Source organism: Mobula hypostoma, chromosome 9 (assembly GCF_963921235.1).
Source record: "Mobula hypostoma chromosome 9, sMobHyp1.1, whole genome shotgun sequence".
NCBI classification, from domain to species: Eukaryota; Metazoa; Chordata; class Chondrichthyes; order Myliobatiformes; family Myliobatidae; genus Mobula; species Mobula hypostoma.
Window position 1 is genome coordinate 143,282,833 of NC_086105.1, and position 19,634 is coordinate 143,302,466.

At 41.9% G+C, this 19,634-nt stretch overlaps 1 protein-coding gene across 1 annotated transcript in view; it reads left to right on the forward strand.

The window, feature by feature from the left end:
- Positions 1 to 19,270, forward strand: part of LOC134352289 (uncharacterized) — a 94,087-nt gene extending 74,817 nt beyond the window's left edge. Inside the window, exons 14-19 of the mRNA XM_063059579.1 lie at positions 1,720 to 1,880; positions 7,948 to 8,121; positions 9,814 to 9,955; positions 10,051 to 10,238; positions 15,872 to 16,013; positions 17,577 to 19,270. Coding sequence (XP_062915649.1) covers positions 1,720 to 1,880; positions 7,948 to 8,121; positions 9,814 to 9,955; positions 10,051 to 10,238; positions 15,872 to 16,013; positions 17,577 to 17,755 — 986 coding nt within the window. The 3' untranslated portion in view covers positions 17,756 to 19,270. The remainder of the gene's footprint in view (positions 1 to 1,719; positions 1,881 to 7,947; positions 8,122 to 9,813; positions 9,956 to 10,050; positions 10,239 to 15,871; positions 16,014 to 17,576) is intronic.
- The last annotated feature ends 364 nt before the right edge of the window (positions 19,271 to 19,634 follow it).

The following is a 19,634-nucleotide window of genomic DNA, read 5'->3' on the forward strand; positions in this document are numbered from 1 at the left end:
AGAAGCAGTGTATTTCATCTGTATATTTAAAAAGTACCAGAAATTAGTATTCCAGAAAAAGTCTTTGGTGTCTCAATGTGTGTTTGCTCAGCTTTTAGCTCACTGGTTACTGACCTGACTGATGTTTGTCTTTGTACTAAACATTGCTGCCAAAGTCAAGAGCTAAATGTCAATAAAAAGAGTCAATTCAGGGTAATTAATAGAGTTGAAAGTTCAGATTTATTGCCCAAGTACATTCTGTCACCAGATAGTACCCTGAGAGTCGTTTTCCTGCAGACATTCACAATAGAACAATGTACAATAGAATCAATGAAAAACAACACTCAGACAAATACTGACAAACAACCAATGATGCAAATTGTGTAAATATAAACAGATAATAATATTAAATAGCCACAACTGGAAAAATAGCAGCAATGATAATATTCATGATGATTAGTATAAAAAATTTACTTGGTTTCATCCATGACTATTAATACATATCAACAATTTTCTGAAATATCCCGAAAGCAGTGCCTCAATTTCAGAAAATACATAAAACATATCCCTTACCTTAAGGAGAAATCACAAATGATGCCGTATTATCAAAATATCATCCTATTAATTGGTTATAAACAAAATATGAAATTGTAACATTGTGCATCTCGCATCTAATTGCCACAAACATATAACCACAATATACGAGAGGTGACTGATAAGTTTGATTGATAAGGTAAACGGAATCAATTTTAGAAAACCTAGCACATTTATTTTTCAACGTAGTTCCCACCTACATTTACACACTTTGTCCAGCGGTCATGGAGCATACCGATCCCTTCTTTGTAGAAATCAGGGTTTTGGTCCTCCAGAAAGTGGTCCACAGCAGGAGTGATTGATAAGTTCGTGGCCTAAGGTAGAAGGAGATGAGTTATTAACTTCAAATTTTCCGCATAATCACTCAGAGTTGCACTGCGTGTGCATGTAACGAGAGATGTATAACTTGCCGGATGGTGGCGTAGTGGCATCAGCACCAGACTTCGGAGCAAAGGCTCCTGAGTTCGAATCCAGCCGGCTCTCTTGCACACTTTCATCTGTGCTGGATGGAGCATCGAGCTAGCAACTCAGCCACGTCAAAATAGGAAAGCCTGTTAAAAACACACCGTTATGACAGCTGCCCGATGACTCCAGTCGGAGTTAAGGGCCTTCTTCTTCTTTGCTGACTCATCATCAGGTGGATCTTCCAGGCACAAGTGTATTTTTGCTGCAATCAATTGCAACACCTTGACTGCACACAGGTCTCCAAACATAGATCTTCATTTCACTAATTATGTGACTTCTAAAACCATTTGGCTGCACTTCTGATGATTTGGTGAGTCATATTAAAAGGGGGGAATACTTATGCAATCAATTATTTTGTTTTTTTATTTGTAATTAATTTAGGCCACTTGGTTTCACTTTGACATAAAACAGTCTTTTTGTATTTATCCGTGTCAAAAAAAGCCAAATTAAATCCATTGTGATTCAATGTTGTAAAACAATAAAACATGAAAACTTCCGGGGGGAGGGGAAATGAATAATTTTTGTAAGCACTGTACATAATGTATAGAAATCAATAAGTGAAAATCACCAGAAATATGTTGAATTAAAAGAGGAAACTGAAAGACTATTCAGGACACTTAATAAAGAGTCAAATGGTATTCAGCATTATCAGTAACTTGTGAATGATCTGTGTTTCTGCAGGCCAAGAATTTAATCCAACCATTCAGTTAAATGCTGCTGTGGGCAATATCATCTGTTCCATAGTTTTTGGTGATAGATTTGATTATGATGACCAAACATTCATCACTTTGATAAAGATAATAAATGAAAATGTTCAGCTTGCTGGTTCTCCAATGGTTCAGGTAAGTAAGACCATAAGGCATAGGAGCAGAATTAGGCCATTTGACCCATCAAGTCTGCTCTGCCATTCAATCACAGCTGATCCTTTTTCCCCTCCTCAGCCTCACTCCCCAGTCTTCTCCCCATGACCTTTGATGCCATGGTCAATCAAGAACCTATTAAGCTCTGCCTTAAATACCTCCACAGCTGCTGGTGGTACTAAATTCCACAAATTCACCATCCTCTGGCTAAAATCTCATTGTTCACCAGAAGTGCAAATACATTCAGTGCCATTGCCTGTACGTCTGCTCGTTAATGAAAATATCTAATCACCCAGTCATGTGGCAGCAACTCAATGCATAAAGACATGCAGACACAATCAAAACATTCAGCTGGCGTTCAGACCAAATATCAGAATGGGGGAAATGTTAGCTTGACTGTGCAATGATGGTTGCTGCCATATGGGGTGAGTTCAGTATCTCAGAAACTGCTGATCTTTTGGGATTTTCACACAAAACAATTTCCGGAGTTTGCGGAGAATGATACAAAAAAATAAAAAAGCATCTAGTGACAGCGGTTCTGTGGGTAAGAATGCCTTGTTCATGAGAGAGGTCAGAGGAGGATTGGCAGACCGGTCCAAGCTGACAGGAAGGCGACAGTAACTCAAACAACCACACATTGCAACAGTGGTGTGCAGAAGAGCATCTCTGAACACACACCACATCGGACTTTGAATTGGAAGTACTGCAGCAGCAGAGGACCATGAGCATACGCTCTATTAGGGACGGGAGCTGCCCAATAAAGTGGCTACTGAGTCTATTTCAATTGTAGTGTATTTGCAAAAAGTCCCAGCAGATATTTTTGAGATTTGCAAGTACCTGCCCTTCAATTCATGAACAAAGCTACTTATATAGTCAACTAGTGAATTTGTGACAGAGAAATGTTCTCCATTGATCTATCAGTAAGCCGCCATTGTGCACCATCCAGTGGTTCCACACAGTGGTCAGACATGGCCTTTGGACTCTGTGGATCTGTCCTTTCAGACATAGATTCCTGATCAGAACAACTGTGGTAATAAACACCTATCAACAACTGTAATTAACATCAAGGATCAACTTTATTTGCCATACACAGTAGTGTGCCAAAGTCCCAGGCTCAAATATGTACCTACAGTTCCTGAGACTTTTGCACAGTACTGTATATTGGTTAAAGTAGAAAGGTGGCTGGGAATCAGAACTGAGAGCACTTAGCTTTGTTTTAGCTCAGTAATATTAAGTACTATTTGAAAACTGGGAAGACATAATATACAGTACTGTGCAAAAATCTTAGCCCCCTAGCTATAGATATGTGCCTAAGGATTCTGCACAGTACTGTACATTTGCATGTATTAGGAACTTGCTGTGGTGTGTTGGTGCGACATGCAACTAAAACAGCAGCAACATTTAACAAAATAAAGAATAAAAAACGTAAGGAATAAAGTTGAAGTAAAAATATGAGATAAAATGTTCATAAATGCATAAACACCAGCATGTATTTACAATGTAAACAGCATTATAAAAAGTGGTTTAAGGTGTTTAAGGTGCAGTGCAGTGATGGGGGTAATAGACAGAGGAAGGTAGGGGTGGTCTACAGTAACTGGAGTGGTTGATCAGATTAACAACCTGGGTGAAGAAATGTTTCAGATGGCATGACATTTTTGTTTTAATAGCCTTATAGCACTTCCCTAAAGGGATTTTTTGGGGAAAAAAATATTTTGCTGAGTGGGTAGTGCCTACAATGATTTTTGCTAGCACACCTAATTTAACATTTTTAACAATTTGTTGCCATTTCTCTAATTCATGTAGGTTTTTGGTATTGATTATCAATTGCTTGTTTTGATGTTGAACTGGCTCTCACGACTAGACTGTGTAACAGTTTCTTCCCCCAAGCCATTAGACTCTTCAATTCCCAGAATCTAGTCTGACACCAGCGCGCACACACACGCACATGCACACGCACACCTGAACACCACTCCACCCCCTTTGCAATTTTTGCTCATGTCTTTCTCAATTCCTGCTAAAACATTGTTTACATTTACATATTGCAATTATTGCATAGTAATACAATTATTACTATATTGTAATTTGTTCTTTACTGCACCAAATGTCTTGTTTATTTATTATTGTACTGTCTTGCACTGTTTTGTGCACTTTATGTAATCCCGTGTAGATCTGAAGTCTAATGTAGTTTGGTGTTGTTTCAGGTCGTCTAGTGTAGGTTTGTCTTGTTTCATGTAGCACCATGGTCCTGGAGGAACGTTGTTTTGATTTTACTGTGCACTGTACCAGCAGTTATGGTGGAAATGACAATAAAAGCGATTTGACTTGACTTGACATAGAATAGAACTTTATTGCCATTGCTCAAGACAATGAGATTACGGTGCTACTCCTGCCCATGCAAAACAGATATTTACAATGAATATGATATGGTTTAATTTGTTATAAAAAATCCCATATTTACATGCAACAAGTGATTTTATAGACCATAACACTCAAATGCCATTGTTAAGCTGGGGTGTAGCATTATTCAGCTGTAGAAAACCCTCGGGAAGAACTCGTTTTTCAGTCTTACTGTCTTGCCTAAGAGTTTCTGTATCTCCGACCAGATGGCAGGAGATTGAACAGACAGTGTTCAGGATGGGTTGGGTCTTTAATAAGGTTATGAGCATGCTGTTGGCATTTAGAGTTGTAGATTGTCTCCAAGTCCAGTAGTTGCGTCCCAGTGATGTGCTGAGCCACACTAATCACTTGTTGGAGTGGTGTGTGATCAGTTTTACAGCGGCTTGAGTACAACACTGCGATTCCATATGTCAGTATGCTCTCTATCTGTCATGGTCCGGTCCGTGAAGACTGCATTCTGGTTCACAGTCCAGTCCATGGACTCAGGACGCCGGGTCTTCCAGCTGGCCCTTATTTGACTAAATCAAAGGCACCTGATTCCCATCTTTGGGCTTGCAATGTAAGTAGCCTTGGGACTGAGTGTGGGCTGCTGGTTTATCTTGTCAGTCCCCCTTGGAGCAACCTGCTGATGAAACCATTTGTGATCTCTAGGCCTGGTTGGAGGACCACTGCTTCATGGAGCCTTGTTGCCACTTGTAGGAGTAGTCTTCCATAGTGGTATGGATTCCAACCACTCCGACTAGGTAGGGATCCAGCTGTCTTTGTAGTCAGCTGAGGTTGCTGGCTGAACTGAGACTTGGAGCTACCCCAGAGCAGAGATGGAACTGTCTGTTGTTCTTTCGTGTCTGTCTTGTCCTGTCCTCGCCTCCGTGGGGTAAGTCAGGCTGTCTTGCCATTGCCCTGCGGGAGGACATGTCTTCTCTTTGCCTCTGTTGGGTAAGTCTGCCCATCCTGCTGTTACCCAACAGGTGGACCTGTCCCAACTTGGTGTGGAGAAGTTGAGCCCCGGCTTGTCGAAGGATAAGTCCCGGCTCTATGTCTACGTTCTGGCCTGTCTCAAGTTAGTGTCGTGTTAAAGATGAGTCCCGGCTTGTCGAAGGATAATTCCCAGTTCTATGTTGATGTTTGGTTCCCAGTCTGAGCTCCAAGAACCCAAGCCTCGAGGATCCCGCAGCCAAGCTCCGAGATCCCTAGCCTCGAGGATCCCGCAGCCAAGCTCCGAGATCCCTAGCCTCGAGGATCCCACAGCCAAGCTCCGAGATCCCTAGCCTCGAGGATCCCGCAGCCAAGCTCAAGACCCAAGACCCCAGCTGGCAGTCAAGTCGTGTCCTTGCCTGGTTCTGGGGTCCAAGCCCAAGGCAAGACCCAGGTTCTGGGTCCTTGTCCAGTCTTGGGCTTGGAGTCCAAGCCTTGTCTCCTAGTCCATGATTCCTAGTCCTGGTCCCGCTTTCCTTAGCCCAAGTCTGCGATCTTGTCCCTGCTCCTTGCCTGAATACTGTCACGTCCTTACTCTCGTCAAGTCCTGTTCCTTGTACTTCAGTGTCTGTGTCTTGCATCTGGGTCCGTTCCCAGCACCCCATTGTGCCATTATCGCACTTTGATAAAAGTTGGCAAGCAATGTTTGGAGCAGATTAGCTGTCCAGAAGCACCTCAAGTAGTATAGTCACTATGATAGAATCAGAGAAAAGTGCAGGGTCAGCAACAGGCCCTTTGGCCCATCTAGTCCATGCTGAGCCATTTAAACAGCCTACCATGTTCCTCAGTGTCCTACCATTCACAATGCAAGACCTACCTTGGTTGGTCCTACTGAAGTACAACACCTCGCACTTGTCTGCATTAAATTCCATCTGTCATTTTTTGCGGGTTTTTTTCCAGTTGGTCCAGATTCTGCTGCAAGAGACCAAGAGAGCTTCTCAGTGATGTTCATCCACAAAAACCTGAAGCCGGAATCCCTTTCCACTAGCTCACCTTTTATGAATAACAGGGCTTGTTTGGCCAGGACCTCTTGCCCTCCTGAAGTCAATTATCATTTTTTGTTTTCTCGATGTTGAGTGATCGGTTGTGTTACATAACTCATGGAGATCTTCTGACTTTCTTGTGAGAATGATGTAATGGTCTTTTGGAGGTCACCTGATATAATTTTCCCGCCGATGTGAGGTCACGTGATGTCCTGTTCACCACAGGTATAAAAGGGAAGACCCCTGGTGATACAGTTAGTTTTCCAGTTTGGACGTCAATGAGATACTCCGCTCCGCTGCATATTTGCATTATGACACAGGTTTGATTTTAAACGGAGTTTTATGTTCTAATGTAAGGTACAGAAGTCTGGGCCGGCAGTTTGACCAATCGCTGCCAGGTTTGTTAATGTATCTTTTCAGTAACATTGGAGAGTGAAGACGGCACCCTGAAGGAGACGTTCGACAGGTTTGGAAAGGATCGACCATTATTAAATTCGTTCAAGAAAGAGTGATCTGCATGAGATAGCCTCTGCTAAAAGTGGTAGTAAAGGCTGTGCGGGATCTATTCTGCAGAGGAGGAAGGTTAGTGCCTTTAAAACCATTTTATTTCCGTCGTCGTGAATCCTGTGGACGAAGCAGGATCTGTCTGGGAGTGGCAGTGACGTCATGTCTTCGAGGAATTCATTATTTCATGAAAGTCTCTCCTAATTGACTATATAAATCCCTCGGACTTTAAAATTTACCATTGGAGGAACTGTGTTTGAATATATCGCTTTAAGAACTGGTTTCACATTTATCGCTTTAAGAACTAGTACTGAGCAGCGGTTTACTGAATGGCCGCATAGCCGTTTACTTCCAGTTAGGATTTATGTTTTTTCTCATTGTTTATCAGGGTTTAATAAATGCTTGTTTGTTTATAAATCCTGACTCCATATATTCATTGTTGCCGACCACGTGACAGTTGTAGTTCCTGCACCAATCAGACAGAGTTTCAGCACCTCCTCTCTGTTTGGTATTGCTTGTGATTAGGCCAATCACAGTCATGTCATCTACAAATTTGGTGATTGACTTTGTAGCATGAGTGGGAGTGCAGGGATAGGTGAAGAGAGAGTGGGGAAGGGGATTCAGTGCACACCTCTGTGGGGCACTGGTATTCAGGGTTGGGAGTGGAGTGTTGATGTTTACTTGCCTAGTATCACCATCTGGGAGAGATTAGTGAAGAAGTTCAAGATCTAGATACAGACTGATATGCAAAGATCTACATTGTGGAGCTTGGCAGCATTTGTTCGGTAGTGTTTTGTTAAAGGCCGAGTTGTAATTAACCAAAACCAGCCTGATGTAGGTGTCTTTGTGAGCTTAGTGTTCCAACACAGTCTGAAGGGGGATCAAATTGGCATCTTTAGTTGACCTATTGACCTTGTAGACAAACTGGTGCTAGTTCAAGGTAGCCGGCAGGATATCCTTGATGTGGGACATGACCAATCTTCTCAAGCACTTGGCAACTATGGGAGTGAGTGCCCCTGGTTTGTGGTCATTAGGACATGTTGCCACTGATGCTCCAGGGATTAGTATGACGGTGGCTGCTTTGAGGCATGCTGCAACCATAGCCAGGAACAGTGAGATGTTGTAAATGGCCATCAGAACTTCCTTTTATTTCAGAACAATACTACTGACAGCAATGTTTTTATTTATAGCTTTATAATGCTCTTCCCATATTGAGATTTCTACCTGGTTCACACAAGAAAATAAAGGAAAAGGAAAAATTGGTCTGGCAGTTTATCAGAGACTTCATAACCAAGAACTACCAGACACTGGATGCAAATGATCCAAGGAGCTTTATTGATGTGTTCATGTTAAAACAGCAGCAGGTATGTTCCACACCAGCTCCTAGTTTGTATGTTACCCTTTTTATAGAATTCCAAAGTTATTGAAGTACTTTGAATTTAATCCCTCAGGACTATGGTGGGATTCAAACTCCTGTCTCTAAGCTCCGGTGTTCTAAAAGGAGGATGAGGTAACCATGGCTGACATGGAAGTCAAAGACACCAGCAGCATGGAAAGTGTCAGGGGGTAGACGTGAGCATTTATAGAGAGAAGGCGCTTGGGAAGCTGAAAGGTCTGAAGGTAGATAAGTCACCTGGATCTGATGGATGATACCTCAAGGTTTAGGAAGAGCTAGCTGAGGAGTTTATGGAGGCATTACTAGTGATATTTCAAAAGTCACCAGATTCTGAAATGGGTCTGGCGGACTGAAAAATTGCAAAAATCACTCCAATATTTAAGAAGGGTGAGAGGCAAAAGACAAGAAATTATAGGTCAGTTAGCCCAACTACAGAGGCAGAGGCTGGTAAGATGCTGGAGTCCATTACTACAGGTAAGGCTGCTTAAAAAGTTAAGATCCCATGGTATTACATGATTGATCCATGGTATTAGCATGGATAAATGATTGGCTGACAACAGGAGGCAAAGAGTGGGAATAAGAAGGGTGTTTTCTCTTTGGCTACTGGTGACTCGGAGTTCCATGGGGGATGGTGTTGGGACCACTTATTTCACATTATACATTAATGATCTGGATGACGGAATTGATGTCTTTATGGCCAAATTTGCAGACAATATGAAGATATGTGGAGGGACATGTAGTGTTGATGAAGCTGGGAGCCTTCAGAAGGACTTGGGCATATTAGGAGAATGGGCAAAGAAGTGGCAGATGGAATACAGTGTAGGAAAATGTACGGTCATGTACTTTGTTAGAAGAAATACAAGCATAAACTCTTTTCTAAATGGGGAGAAAATTCAGAAATCAGAGGTCCAAAGTAAATTGGGAGTCCTTGTACAGGATTCCTCAAATGTTAACTTGCAGGTTGAGCTGGTCGTAAGGAAGGCCAATGCAATGTTAGCATTCACTTCTTGAGGGCTAAGGTATAAGTGCAAGAATTTAATGCTGAGGTTTTATAAGGCATTGCTCAGACTGCACTTGGAGCATTGTGAGCAGTTTTATTCCCTTATCCAAGAAAGGATGCTCTGGAATTGAAGAAGGCTCCAGAAGACATTCACAAGAATTATTCTGGGAATGAAAGGGTTCACACATGAGGAGCATTTGATGGCTCCAGGCCTATCTTTTTTGGAAGAATGAGGGGATGACATTGAAATCTGTTGAATATTTGGAAGTGTGAATATTGAGAGTGTGGTTGTAAAGAGGATGATTCCTGTAGTTCCTATATTGGACGGGGGTGGTGGGGGGGGGGGCGGAATTCTAGGACCAGAGGGCACAGCTTCAGAACACAAGTAACAGTGATGAAGAGTAACTTATTCAACCAGAAGGTGGTGAATTTGTGGAATTCTTTGCCACAGTTGGTTGTGGTTGCCACGTCATTTAGTATATTTGAAGTATAGGTTAATAGCTTCTTCATTAAGTAGAGTGTCAAAGGTTGTAGAGAGAAAGTAGCAGAATGGGGTTGTGAGGGTTAATAAATTCATCATGATGGAATAGTGGCGAAGTCTTGATGGGCCAAATGGCCTAATTCTGCACATGTATCTTATGATCTTATCATCTTTTACAGGAATCAGGTAACCCAAATACATATTTCCATGAAAACAACCTGATATTCACCGTAGCTGACCTGTTTGCTGCTGGAATGGAGACAACTTCGACCACCCTTCGTTGGGGTATGCTACTGATGATGAAATATCCACAGATTCAGGGTGAGGAGCATCTGATTGATGACTGTTTTTCCTCATGTGAGAATCTGTGCTCTCACCCTGCTGCTGAGTGCATTAACCATACCCTTGTGTTCCAGAAAAAGTCCACGATGAAATCACCACCGTGATTGGTTCAGAGCGGTTTCCCAGAACTGAAGATCGGAAAAATTTGCCGTACACTGATGCAGTAATCCACGAAATCCAGAGGTTTGCTAACATTGTGCCATTGAACATCATGCACTCAACAACAGAGGACTTGAACTTCAAAGGATATTTCCTTCAAAAGGTACGTGAGGTGAAATGAGTGACTGATTGCCGGCAATTGTTCTTTGAAAGTGCAAATGGATTGTTTGTGACTAAATACTTAAAATTTCTGTGTGTAATTTTATATAATATATAAAACTGACATATTCAACTTTTTGGAAGCATCAGGCAGGGGTCGGGGATGAGATACGGAGGGCAACTTGCAGTAAAATGGACTTTGTTTTTTGTTCTAATTGTCTCTCTTGTATCATTTTGTATCATGCATATTGTTGTGAACGTTCTATCTCTGGAATTTTCACTCAACTCTTTCAGAAGGGAAGGAGGTAAAGACAGGAAATTATAGACCAGTTAGCCTGACTTCAGTGGTTGGGAAAGTGCTTGAATCCATTATGAAGGATGATGTTTTGGGGTACATGGAGGCCCATGATATAAAAAAAAAGGCCAAATCAACATGGTTTCCTTCAGAGGAAATCTTGCCTGACAAATCTGTTAAAAATCATTGAGGAAACAACAAGCAGGATAGACAAAGGAGAGTCAGTGGATGATGTTTACTTGGATTTTCAGAAGGCCTTTTACAAGGTACTGTATATGAGGCTTCTAAAGATATGATGATGGTGAAAACCTTGTGATCCTATGTGCCTGTGATGTTGCTGCAAGCAGATGTCTTATTGCACCTGTGCATACTCGTACTTGGACATCTGATGATAATCTCGATCCGAGATGAAGCCCACACCCTGTCCATCACAGGCAAAGCCCTCCTCACTGTTGAATAGATCTACATGGAATGCAAACACAAGGAAGTAGCGTCCATCATCAAAGGCCCCCATCATCCAGGCCATACTCTCCTCTCTCTACCACCATCAGGCAGGACGTTCAGAAGCCACAGGTCCCACACTGCACAGTGCAGGAGCAGTTAATACCCTTCAGTCACCAAACTCCTGAACTGGCATGAATAAAATCAGTCACCACTGCTCAGAACTGACTCTACAACCTACAGACTCACTTTCAATGATTCTTTACAACGAATGCTTTCTGTATTATCTTCATTTGCAGTGATTTTCTTCTTCTTTGTCAGACTTTGACTGCACATAGTTTTTCATAAAATTCTGTTATATTTTTTCCTGTAAATGCGTGCAAGAAAATGAATCTCAAGGTAGTTCTTTGTAGCATATGTGTCACACCCTGGTAAAGGTTTCACTGCTAATGTTGTAGGGTATTTCATCTAATAGTCTTCCTATATAAGCAGAGTTTGTGTTATTGTTAAAGATAACAGGTGCTTCGAAATGTTAGCCATGCAATCAGGAGAGAAGGCTGGGGGAGCAGGTTTTTTTTGTGCCTGACACCGGTGTGAGCTTTGCTTTTTGTTGGGCGGGAGGTGAAGACAGAAGACGCTGGTGAGAACCAATTGTAGGATTCAATCCGGTGGGGAGCATTTTTCAATGGAGCAAGGTGCAGGAATCTGCTGAGGTTCAGTGAATATGAATTTTGGAAGAGTTGAGCTCCCACCTGTGCATATTTGACTGTTTAATTATAATGGGCCCTTGGTTGTTTTTTTTTCTTTACTAACTCTTTAGTTAAGTTAATATTCATAAATATACTTCCTTTAATTATATGGGATACGCAGTCTGTTATTTCCTGGAAACAAGTTGTAACAGGGCAGGAAATCACACAGCATTCACACAAACTGAGCCACGTGTGGGAGAGACATCCCAATCTCACGGATTTGGCAGGGTATACTTCCTAGACGTACGCGACCGAAGAATGGTGGGTTTCTTGGTGCTGAGTTGGGAGATTGCCAGCAAGGGATAAGGAGCTGTTTCCTGAGATGCCCAGGAGGAAAGGGAGTTCATCTTTGATACCAAATTGACTTCCAACTTTGGACTTTTGCTGTAAGGCTGAGAGATATAAATGGTATCTGAGGGAGACCTCTCTCACCCAGAGATGGTAAGCACCTGGAATAAGTGTATGTTGAACTAACTGAGATATTGGAGTTAGCTTGATTAAGCAGTGATACTTTAAGAAGCTGCTTTACTCAGGACTGACAGTAGAGGTCTGAGCAGAGGTGGAATCCGACCACTTCTCATTGCACATAAACATCTCTTCTGTCGAGTTAGGAACACCAAGTTTCTGGGAGTGCACATAACTGACAATCCAACCTGGTCCCTCAACACCACCTCAGCGTCTCCACTTCCTGAAGAGATTGAAGCCAGTGAGGCTTCTCCTCTATTCTAGTGAATTTTTACAGAAGCACCATCGAGGGGGCCCTGACCAACTCCATCACTGTCTGCTACAGCAATTGCAAGGCGTCTGACTGCAACTCCCTACAGAGGGCTGCGAGAACTGCTGAGAAGATAGTCGGGGTGTCTCTTGCATTCATCAGAGATATTTATCAGGAGTGATATGTCTGCAGGGGTCCAGGCATTGCTACTGATCCCTCTCACTTATCCAGCAATCTCTGACCTTCGACCATCAGGCAGGAGGTACAGTGGCATTAAGAGAATATCTATCTGGATCTGAAACTACTGAACACCCTGCCACAACCCAGGACTCATCACACATGAAGTGCTAGCAGCGTTATACTTTTTAACTTGTGTCATAACTGTACCTTATTATTTCCTAATTTAATCGTGGAAATATAATTTGTGCTATATGTGCGAGATTTCTGTACTGAGTTGTGCAGCTTGGCCCAGAAGAACGTTATTTCGTTTGGTTAAATGACAATAAACTGAACTTGAATGTGAAACTTCAGATAAGTGAGTGATAGAGAGGGAATTTCAGAGGTCAATGCACTGCTGGTTCCGTAAGGTTTCATAGCCAGGGAAGGTGTTGTGGATGGGCTCCCACTATCTATTAAATGCTCCCCACAGCATCCATCTCAAATAGGCTCTAACAATCAAGTCCAGCTCCTGGCCTTCAAGTGTGGCTTAGCTACTGATCCTGGTGAAAATGTTTCCACTGGCAGCAGAAAGGGAAAGGGTGGGTTTCTGGCACCTTAAAACCAGCTGCTTCGGGCAGATGGGGCTCATCAGCCATGCTTGGCAGCTCATCGCGGAGAAGGAAACATGTGATTTCAAACCTTCACTGCCTTGGAGCTCTGCCCACTCAGGGAGAAGAGATGGAATCCAGATGGCAGTTGTACATTGAGTTCAACACTGACTGGCAACTCCCGCGATGCCACTGGTGCCAAACTGAATTGGTGTTTGTCATTCCTTTAGATTTTGTGGTGTATTGTGTAGTGAGGAGAGGCTGTTGATAGGCAAACTTGCAGTCAACAGGATGAGTTGCAATGTAAAAGGTGGACAAAATCAAAAGGTGGACGGTAGAGCATCAATGGCTGAAATTTCTGGAAGCAATATGGAAGGCACAGGATATATACATCCCAAAGGAGAAGAAGCATTCTGGGGCCAAAATTACACAATCGTGGCTAACAAGAGAAGTCAAAACCAACAGAAAAGCCAAAGAAAGGGAAGATAATGAGCAAAAATTACTGGTTAGAGGGTTGGAAAGCTTTTAAAAACCAACAGAAGGCAACTAAAAAAAGTCATTAGGAAGGTAAAGATGGAATATGAAAGTGAGCTAGCCAATAATATTAAAGAGGATACCAAAAGTTTCTTTAGATACATAAAGTGTAAAAGAGAGCTGAGAGTGGATATGGGTCCCTGGAAAATGATGCTGGAGAGGTAGTAACAGCAGACAAGGAAATGGCAGACGAACTAAATAAGTATTTTGCATCAGTCTTCACTACGGAAGACACTGTCAGAATGGTGGAAGTTCCAGCTGTCAGGACTCATGAAGTGTGTGGTTGCCATTATGAGACAGAAGGTTCTTGGGAAACTGAAATGTCTGAAGGTAGCTAAGTCACCTGAACCAGATGGTGAACACCCCAGAGATTAGAAAAGATGGTTGAAGAGATCGTGGAGGCATTAGTAATGATCTTTCAGGAATCACCAGATTCTGCAATGGTTCTGAATGACTTGAAAATTGCGAATGTCACTCTACTCTTCAAGAAGGGAGAGAGACGGAAGAAAGGAAACCATAAGCTAGTTAGTCTGACCTTGCTGGCAACGAAGATGTTGGAGTCGATTATTAAGGATGAGGTCTCAGGGTACTTGGAGGCACATGACAAAATAGGCCTTAGAGAGCATGGTTGCTCAAGGGAAAATCTTGCCTGACAAATCTGTTGGAATTCTTTGAAGAAATAACAAGCAGGATAGAGAATGGAGAATCGGCTGATGTTTTGTACAAGTTAAGAGCCCATGGTATCACAGGAAAAATTGTAGCATGGATAAATCAGTGGCTGATTGGCAGCAGGCAAAGAGTGGGAATAAAGAGTCTTTCCTGCTTGCTGCCAAGATTAGTAGGGTCTGTGTTGGGATTGATACTTTAAGAAGCTGCTTTACTCAGAACTGTATTTCACTGACCTGGATGATGGAACTGATGGCTTTGCTGCAAAGTTTGCAGACAATAAGAAGACAGGCGGAGGGGCAGGTAGTTTTGAGGAAGTAGAAAGGCTACAGAAGGACTTAGACAGATTAGGAGAATGGGCAAAGACATGCCAGATGGAATACAGTGTCGGGAAGTGAATGGTTATGCACTTTGCTAAAAGAAATGAAAGGGTTGACTCTTTTCTAAATGGAGAGAAAATACAAAAAACTGACAGGCAAAGGGGTTTGGGAGTCCTGGTGCAGGATTCCCTAAAGGTTAATTTGCAGGTTGTGTCTGTGGTGAGGAAGGCAAATGCAATGTTAGCAATCATTTCAAGAGGAGTGCAATATAAAAGCAAGTATGTAATGTTAAGATTTTCCAATGTATGGTGAGGCCTCACTTGGGGGATTGTGTGCACTTTTGAGCCCCTCATCTTAGAAAGTATGTGCTGAAACTGGAAAGGGTTCAAAGGAAGTTCATGAAGATGATTCCAGGATTGAATGGTTTGTCATATGAAGAGTGTTTGATGGCTCTGGGCCTGTATTCAGTGGAATTCAGAAGAATAAAGGGTGACCTAATTAAAAGCTATGGAATGGTGAAAGGCCTTGATAGAATGGATGTGGAGAAGATGTTTCCTTGCAGTAGGAAAGGCTAAGACCAGAGGACACAGCCTCAGAATAGAGGGATGTTCTTTTAGAACGGAGATGAGGAGGATTTTTTTTTCTCCAGAGAGTGGTGACTCTGTGGAATCCTTTGTCACAGGGCTGTGGAGGCCAAGTCTTTATGTATATTTAAGGCAGGTTGATTGATTCTTGATTGTCCATGACATGAAGGAATATGAAGAGAAGTCAGGAGATTGGGACTGAGAGGAAAATTGGATTAGCCATGATGAAATGGTGGAGTTGACTCAATGTGCCAAATGTCCTCATTCTGCTCCTATATCATATGGTCTTTGGATTGATCAGCTGTGTGGATCATGAGAGCCTGCTACATGGGCAATAGCTATCCCTCCATATCATACTGCCCTGACCAGCATATCACATAGACAGCTGGGATACAACGTTCATGGTTGATCTTGGCTGAGTGAAGGACATTGGAGATCTGTTAGAGGTACAAATGTACCTGAAGTGTGGAATAGTTGCAAAGTTTGATAATTCTGTTCTATAGAAAATACTTTCAGCGATAATCCTCAAAGGGAATAACAACCTAATTTGTAAATTACATTCTTAGGGCACACCAGTGATGCCTTTGCTAACCTCGGTGCTGTATGACGAAACTCAATGGAAATCCCCAAATGACTTCAACCCTTCCAACTTTCTGGATGCTGAAGGGAAGTTTGTGAAGAGAGATGCCTTTGTTCCTTTTTCAATGGGTAAGAAGTTTAAATTACTGGATTGTTGATTAGTGGGATTTCTCCTCTGACCTTGGCCCATTTGTTGGAAGGATTGTTTATATCCGATGGTAAAGCAAACATATGTAGATGGTGGAAAATAAGTATAGTCATTGAGCATGGAAACAGGTCATTCTGCCCACTATTCTATGCCAACCACTGTGCACCAATCAGTATCAATCACATCTTCCAGAACTTGGAACTGCTATTTTCTATTCAATTTCAGTGATTATCCAGATGCTTCCTAAATGCTGTCAACAACTCTGTTTAAACTACTGTCTCAGGCAGTGATCCTGTCTGTACCCCTCAGTTTTATTAACTGCAATCAAACACTCCGCCACTTTATTAGGTACACCTGCTCGTCAATTCAAAATTCTAATTAGCCAATCATGTGGCAGCAACTCAGTGCGTAGAAACAAACAGACATGGTCAAGAGGTTCAGTGTTGTTCAGAGCAAATATCAGAATGGGGAAGAAATGTGACCTCAGTGACTTTGTCAGAGGAATGATTGTTGGCACCAGACAGGGTAGTTTGGATATCTCAGAATCGACTGACCTCCTAGGATTTCACGCACAACAGTCTCTAGCGTTTGCAAAGACTGATGTGAGAAGGAAAAAGCATCAGTGACTGGCAGTTCAGTTGGAAGAAATGCCTTGTAATTACAAGGGGTCAGAGGAGAACGGTCAGACTGGTTTAAGCTGACAGAAAAGGAACAATAACTCAAATAATGATGTGTTACAATACTGGTGTGCAGAAGAGCACCTCTGAATGTACATGTTGAACCGTGAAGTGGATGGACTACAACAACAGAAGACAATGAACATACACACAGTGCTCACTTTATTAGGTACAGGAGCTACTTAATAAAGTGGCCACCGAGTGTAGATTCATGGTGTTACATAGCACAGAAACACATCTCCTCCTATACTGCCTCACTCAAGGGAAAACCATCAAAACCTTCCTCATGACCGAAGTGCTTCTTCCAGGGGACATCCCAGAGATGTCCGCAGTCCCCACTCCAGCACTATCACATTGTGAAAGAAAATCATGGTGTTATGGAAATACTCGGTAGGGCAATCAGCGTCAGTAATGGGTGTATGAAAGTTAACATTTCAGCTAATGTCTTTTGGTGGAACTAGGAATACTTGGGAAACAATGGTTGAAGTTGCAGAGAAGTGGGGATGCCTCCGGAGGTGAAGGGAATGTCCATGACAAGGTGAAGATCAAGAGAAAATAAAGATGAAGATGAGGGTGGTGCCGGCTGAGTGAGTGACAAAGACACATGGGGAGGGGCAGATAATCTGACGAGAGGAGGTGAACAAGGACAGGGGAATATGACTAGAACGATGGGAAACACAGAATGGTTGGAAATCTGGATTGAAAGAGAAAGCAGAGAACTTACAGCAAGCCAGGTAGCATTTGTAGAGAGAGAAATACTGTTACTTTGCATTCCCATTATAAAATGTTACTGTTCAGTGTCTTGGGGTGAGGGTGACTAACTCTGGTTTTTGAAAATTGACATTGTTTTGCCACTCTGTTTTGCAGGATCCAGGGCCTGTGCGGGGCAGCCCCTGGCCAGGATGGAGCTTTTTCTGTTCTTTACCATCCTGATACAAAGTTTCCGGTTTCAAGTCCCGCCGAACATTACCAATCTGGAGCTTACGTCTGGTGTGGGCATCACCTCATTCCCAAAGTACCAGAACGTGTGTGCAGTCCGTCGCTGATGCAAACACATCATTCCATGACTTGTCTTGTTTTATCTCCTTTTCACTATTTTTGTAACCTTTTCATCAGAGCTCATGTAGGAACTGAGCTCATTAGCTAACTCTGCTAATAGCCATGAGACTCAGTGATGAGAAGGCCACCTTTCATAAGCAACACACGTTTAGGGTTGGTATAATTTGGGGTTCAACCAAACAGGATGGTATGGATGTTCATAATTAAGGGACATGGGTTGTAGTGAATACTATGTAAAATACTGTCCAGACACAAATTTTGGTAGCCAAGAATTGACAGATAATGCACCGCGTAAAATTAGAAAGAAACTATATTTACTGTTACATAACCAACAACAATGAATATCAATCGAGACAGGTTGTATAAACTTTCCTGTTGGCTCTGTCCAAAGGATTCACGATGCAGGAAATAAACAGTTTAAAACAACCGACCTTAAATTCTAGAGAGCAAATCTTTGCATGACCTACCTTGCTCTTTTAGCAAGAGTTATCTTTGATGCTGGTCGCTACTCCTTCAACGAAGACTCAATAAGGTCGATCCTTTGTTAAACTGCCGTACAATACTGACCCCTCTCAATCCTTTGGCTCCTGTACTTCGATAAAGTCTTCACTCTTCCGTACTACTGCTGGAATAAGGTACAGCAACACATCTAGCAAAAATTTCCAGTCCAGCGCTATTGTACCTTGCAACAGAATGTAAGAACCGTTTTAAAAACAAATATGCAACAGAAACAGAGACACAGTACGTTCTAGCTGGAAATCTAAAAACTAAAATCTAAACTGCGTCATCTGAGGTCTTCCCTTATATACCCGTGGTGCACATATCATCACGGGACCTCACATCAGCGGGAAAATTACATCAGGTGACCTCCAAAAGACTATTACATCATTCTCCCAAAAAAAATCACAGATCTCCTTGTGGTATGTAACACCTCCCTCCAAAAAAATTTTGGTCTCTTAAAGAACAAAATTTTAACAATTAACAATTTATACAAAAAAAAACAAAGGTATAAAATTTACAACATACACAATAGATACAGTCTTATCTTTCAGCAGTTTACAAACTAATATACAGTAGGAGTGTTGCAAATGTTAAAATACTACTCCATTTTACTACCGCACATTTTGGCTTTTATTTCTCTTATGGCCAGAAGGACGCTCTTGCTTAAATGGAAAGATGTGGCCCCTCCTATTCACCCCCAATGGTTATGTGATGTCATTTTTAAATTTAGAGAAGATTCGATGTTCAATCTCTGAATCTAGCCAAGACTTTCAAACATTGTTGGGAACCTTTCTGAATTATTTTCAAAACCTTTGATTTGCTGTTAGAGCACTGATGATGACTAATAATTTTTTTTTCCTTTTTTTTCTTTACTAATCAGCTTCAGTCTTGGTAGTGGGTTAGATTTTTTTAATATAATAAAATTACTACATTTCAATGTTAGGAATTAACTAATTTGTATGAATATAGGGTAAGGAGTCTTTATATGCGATTTAGTATATATTGATATATATTTTTTCTTGTACTCTGCTTTCTAATATGTAAAATTAATAATTAAAATATTGGAAAGAAATAGGAAGCAAGAGAAGTGTGCTGGGCTGCAAGTAAGGTCGAAATGCACAGGCTTCAGACCCCCACTCTGACAGTCCTGTGAGCGGATGTACAGTCTCTAGAAAATAAAACTGAAGACATCGCAGCAAAATTGCTGTACCAGACAGACACTGGTGACCACTATGCTTCATGGAAACATAGTTACCGCCGCCATTTCAGATGCAGCACAGTAGCTCGATGGCTTCACCATTCACCATAAAGACAGGACAGCTCAGCCTTTTAAAGACAGAGATGGAATATACTTTATGATTAACT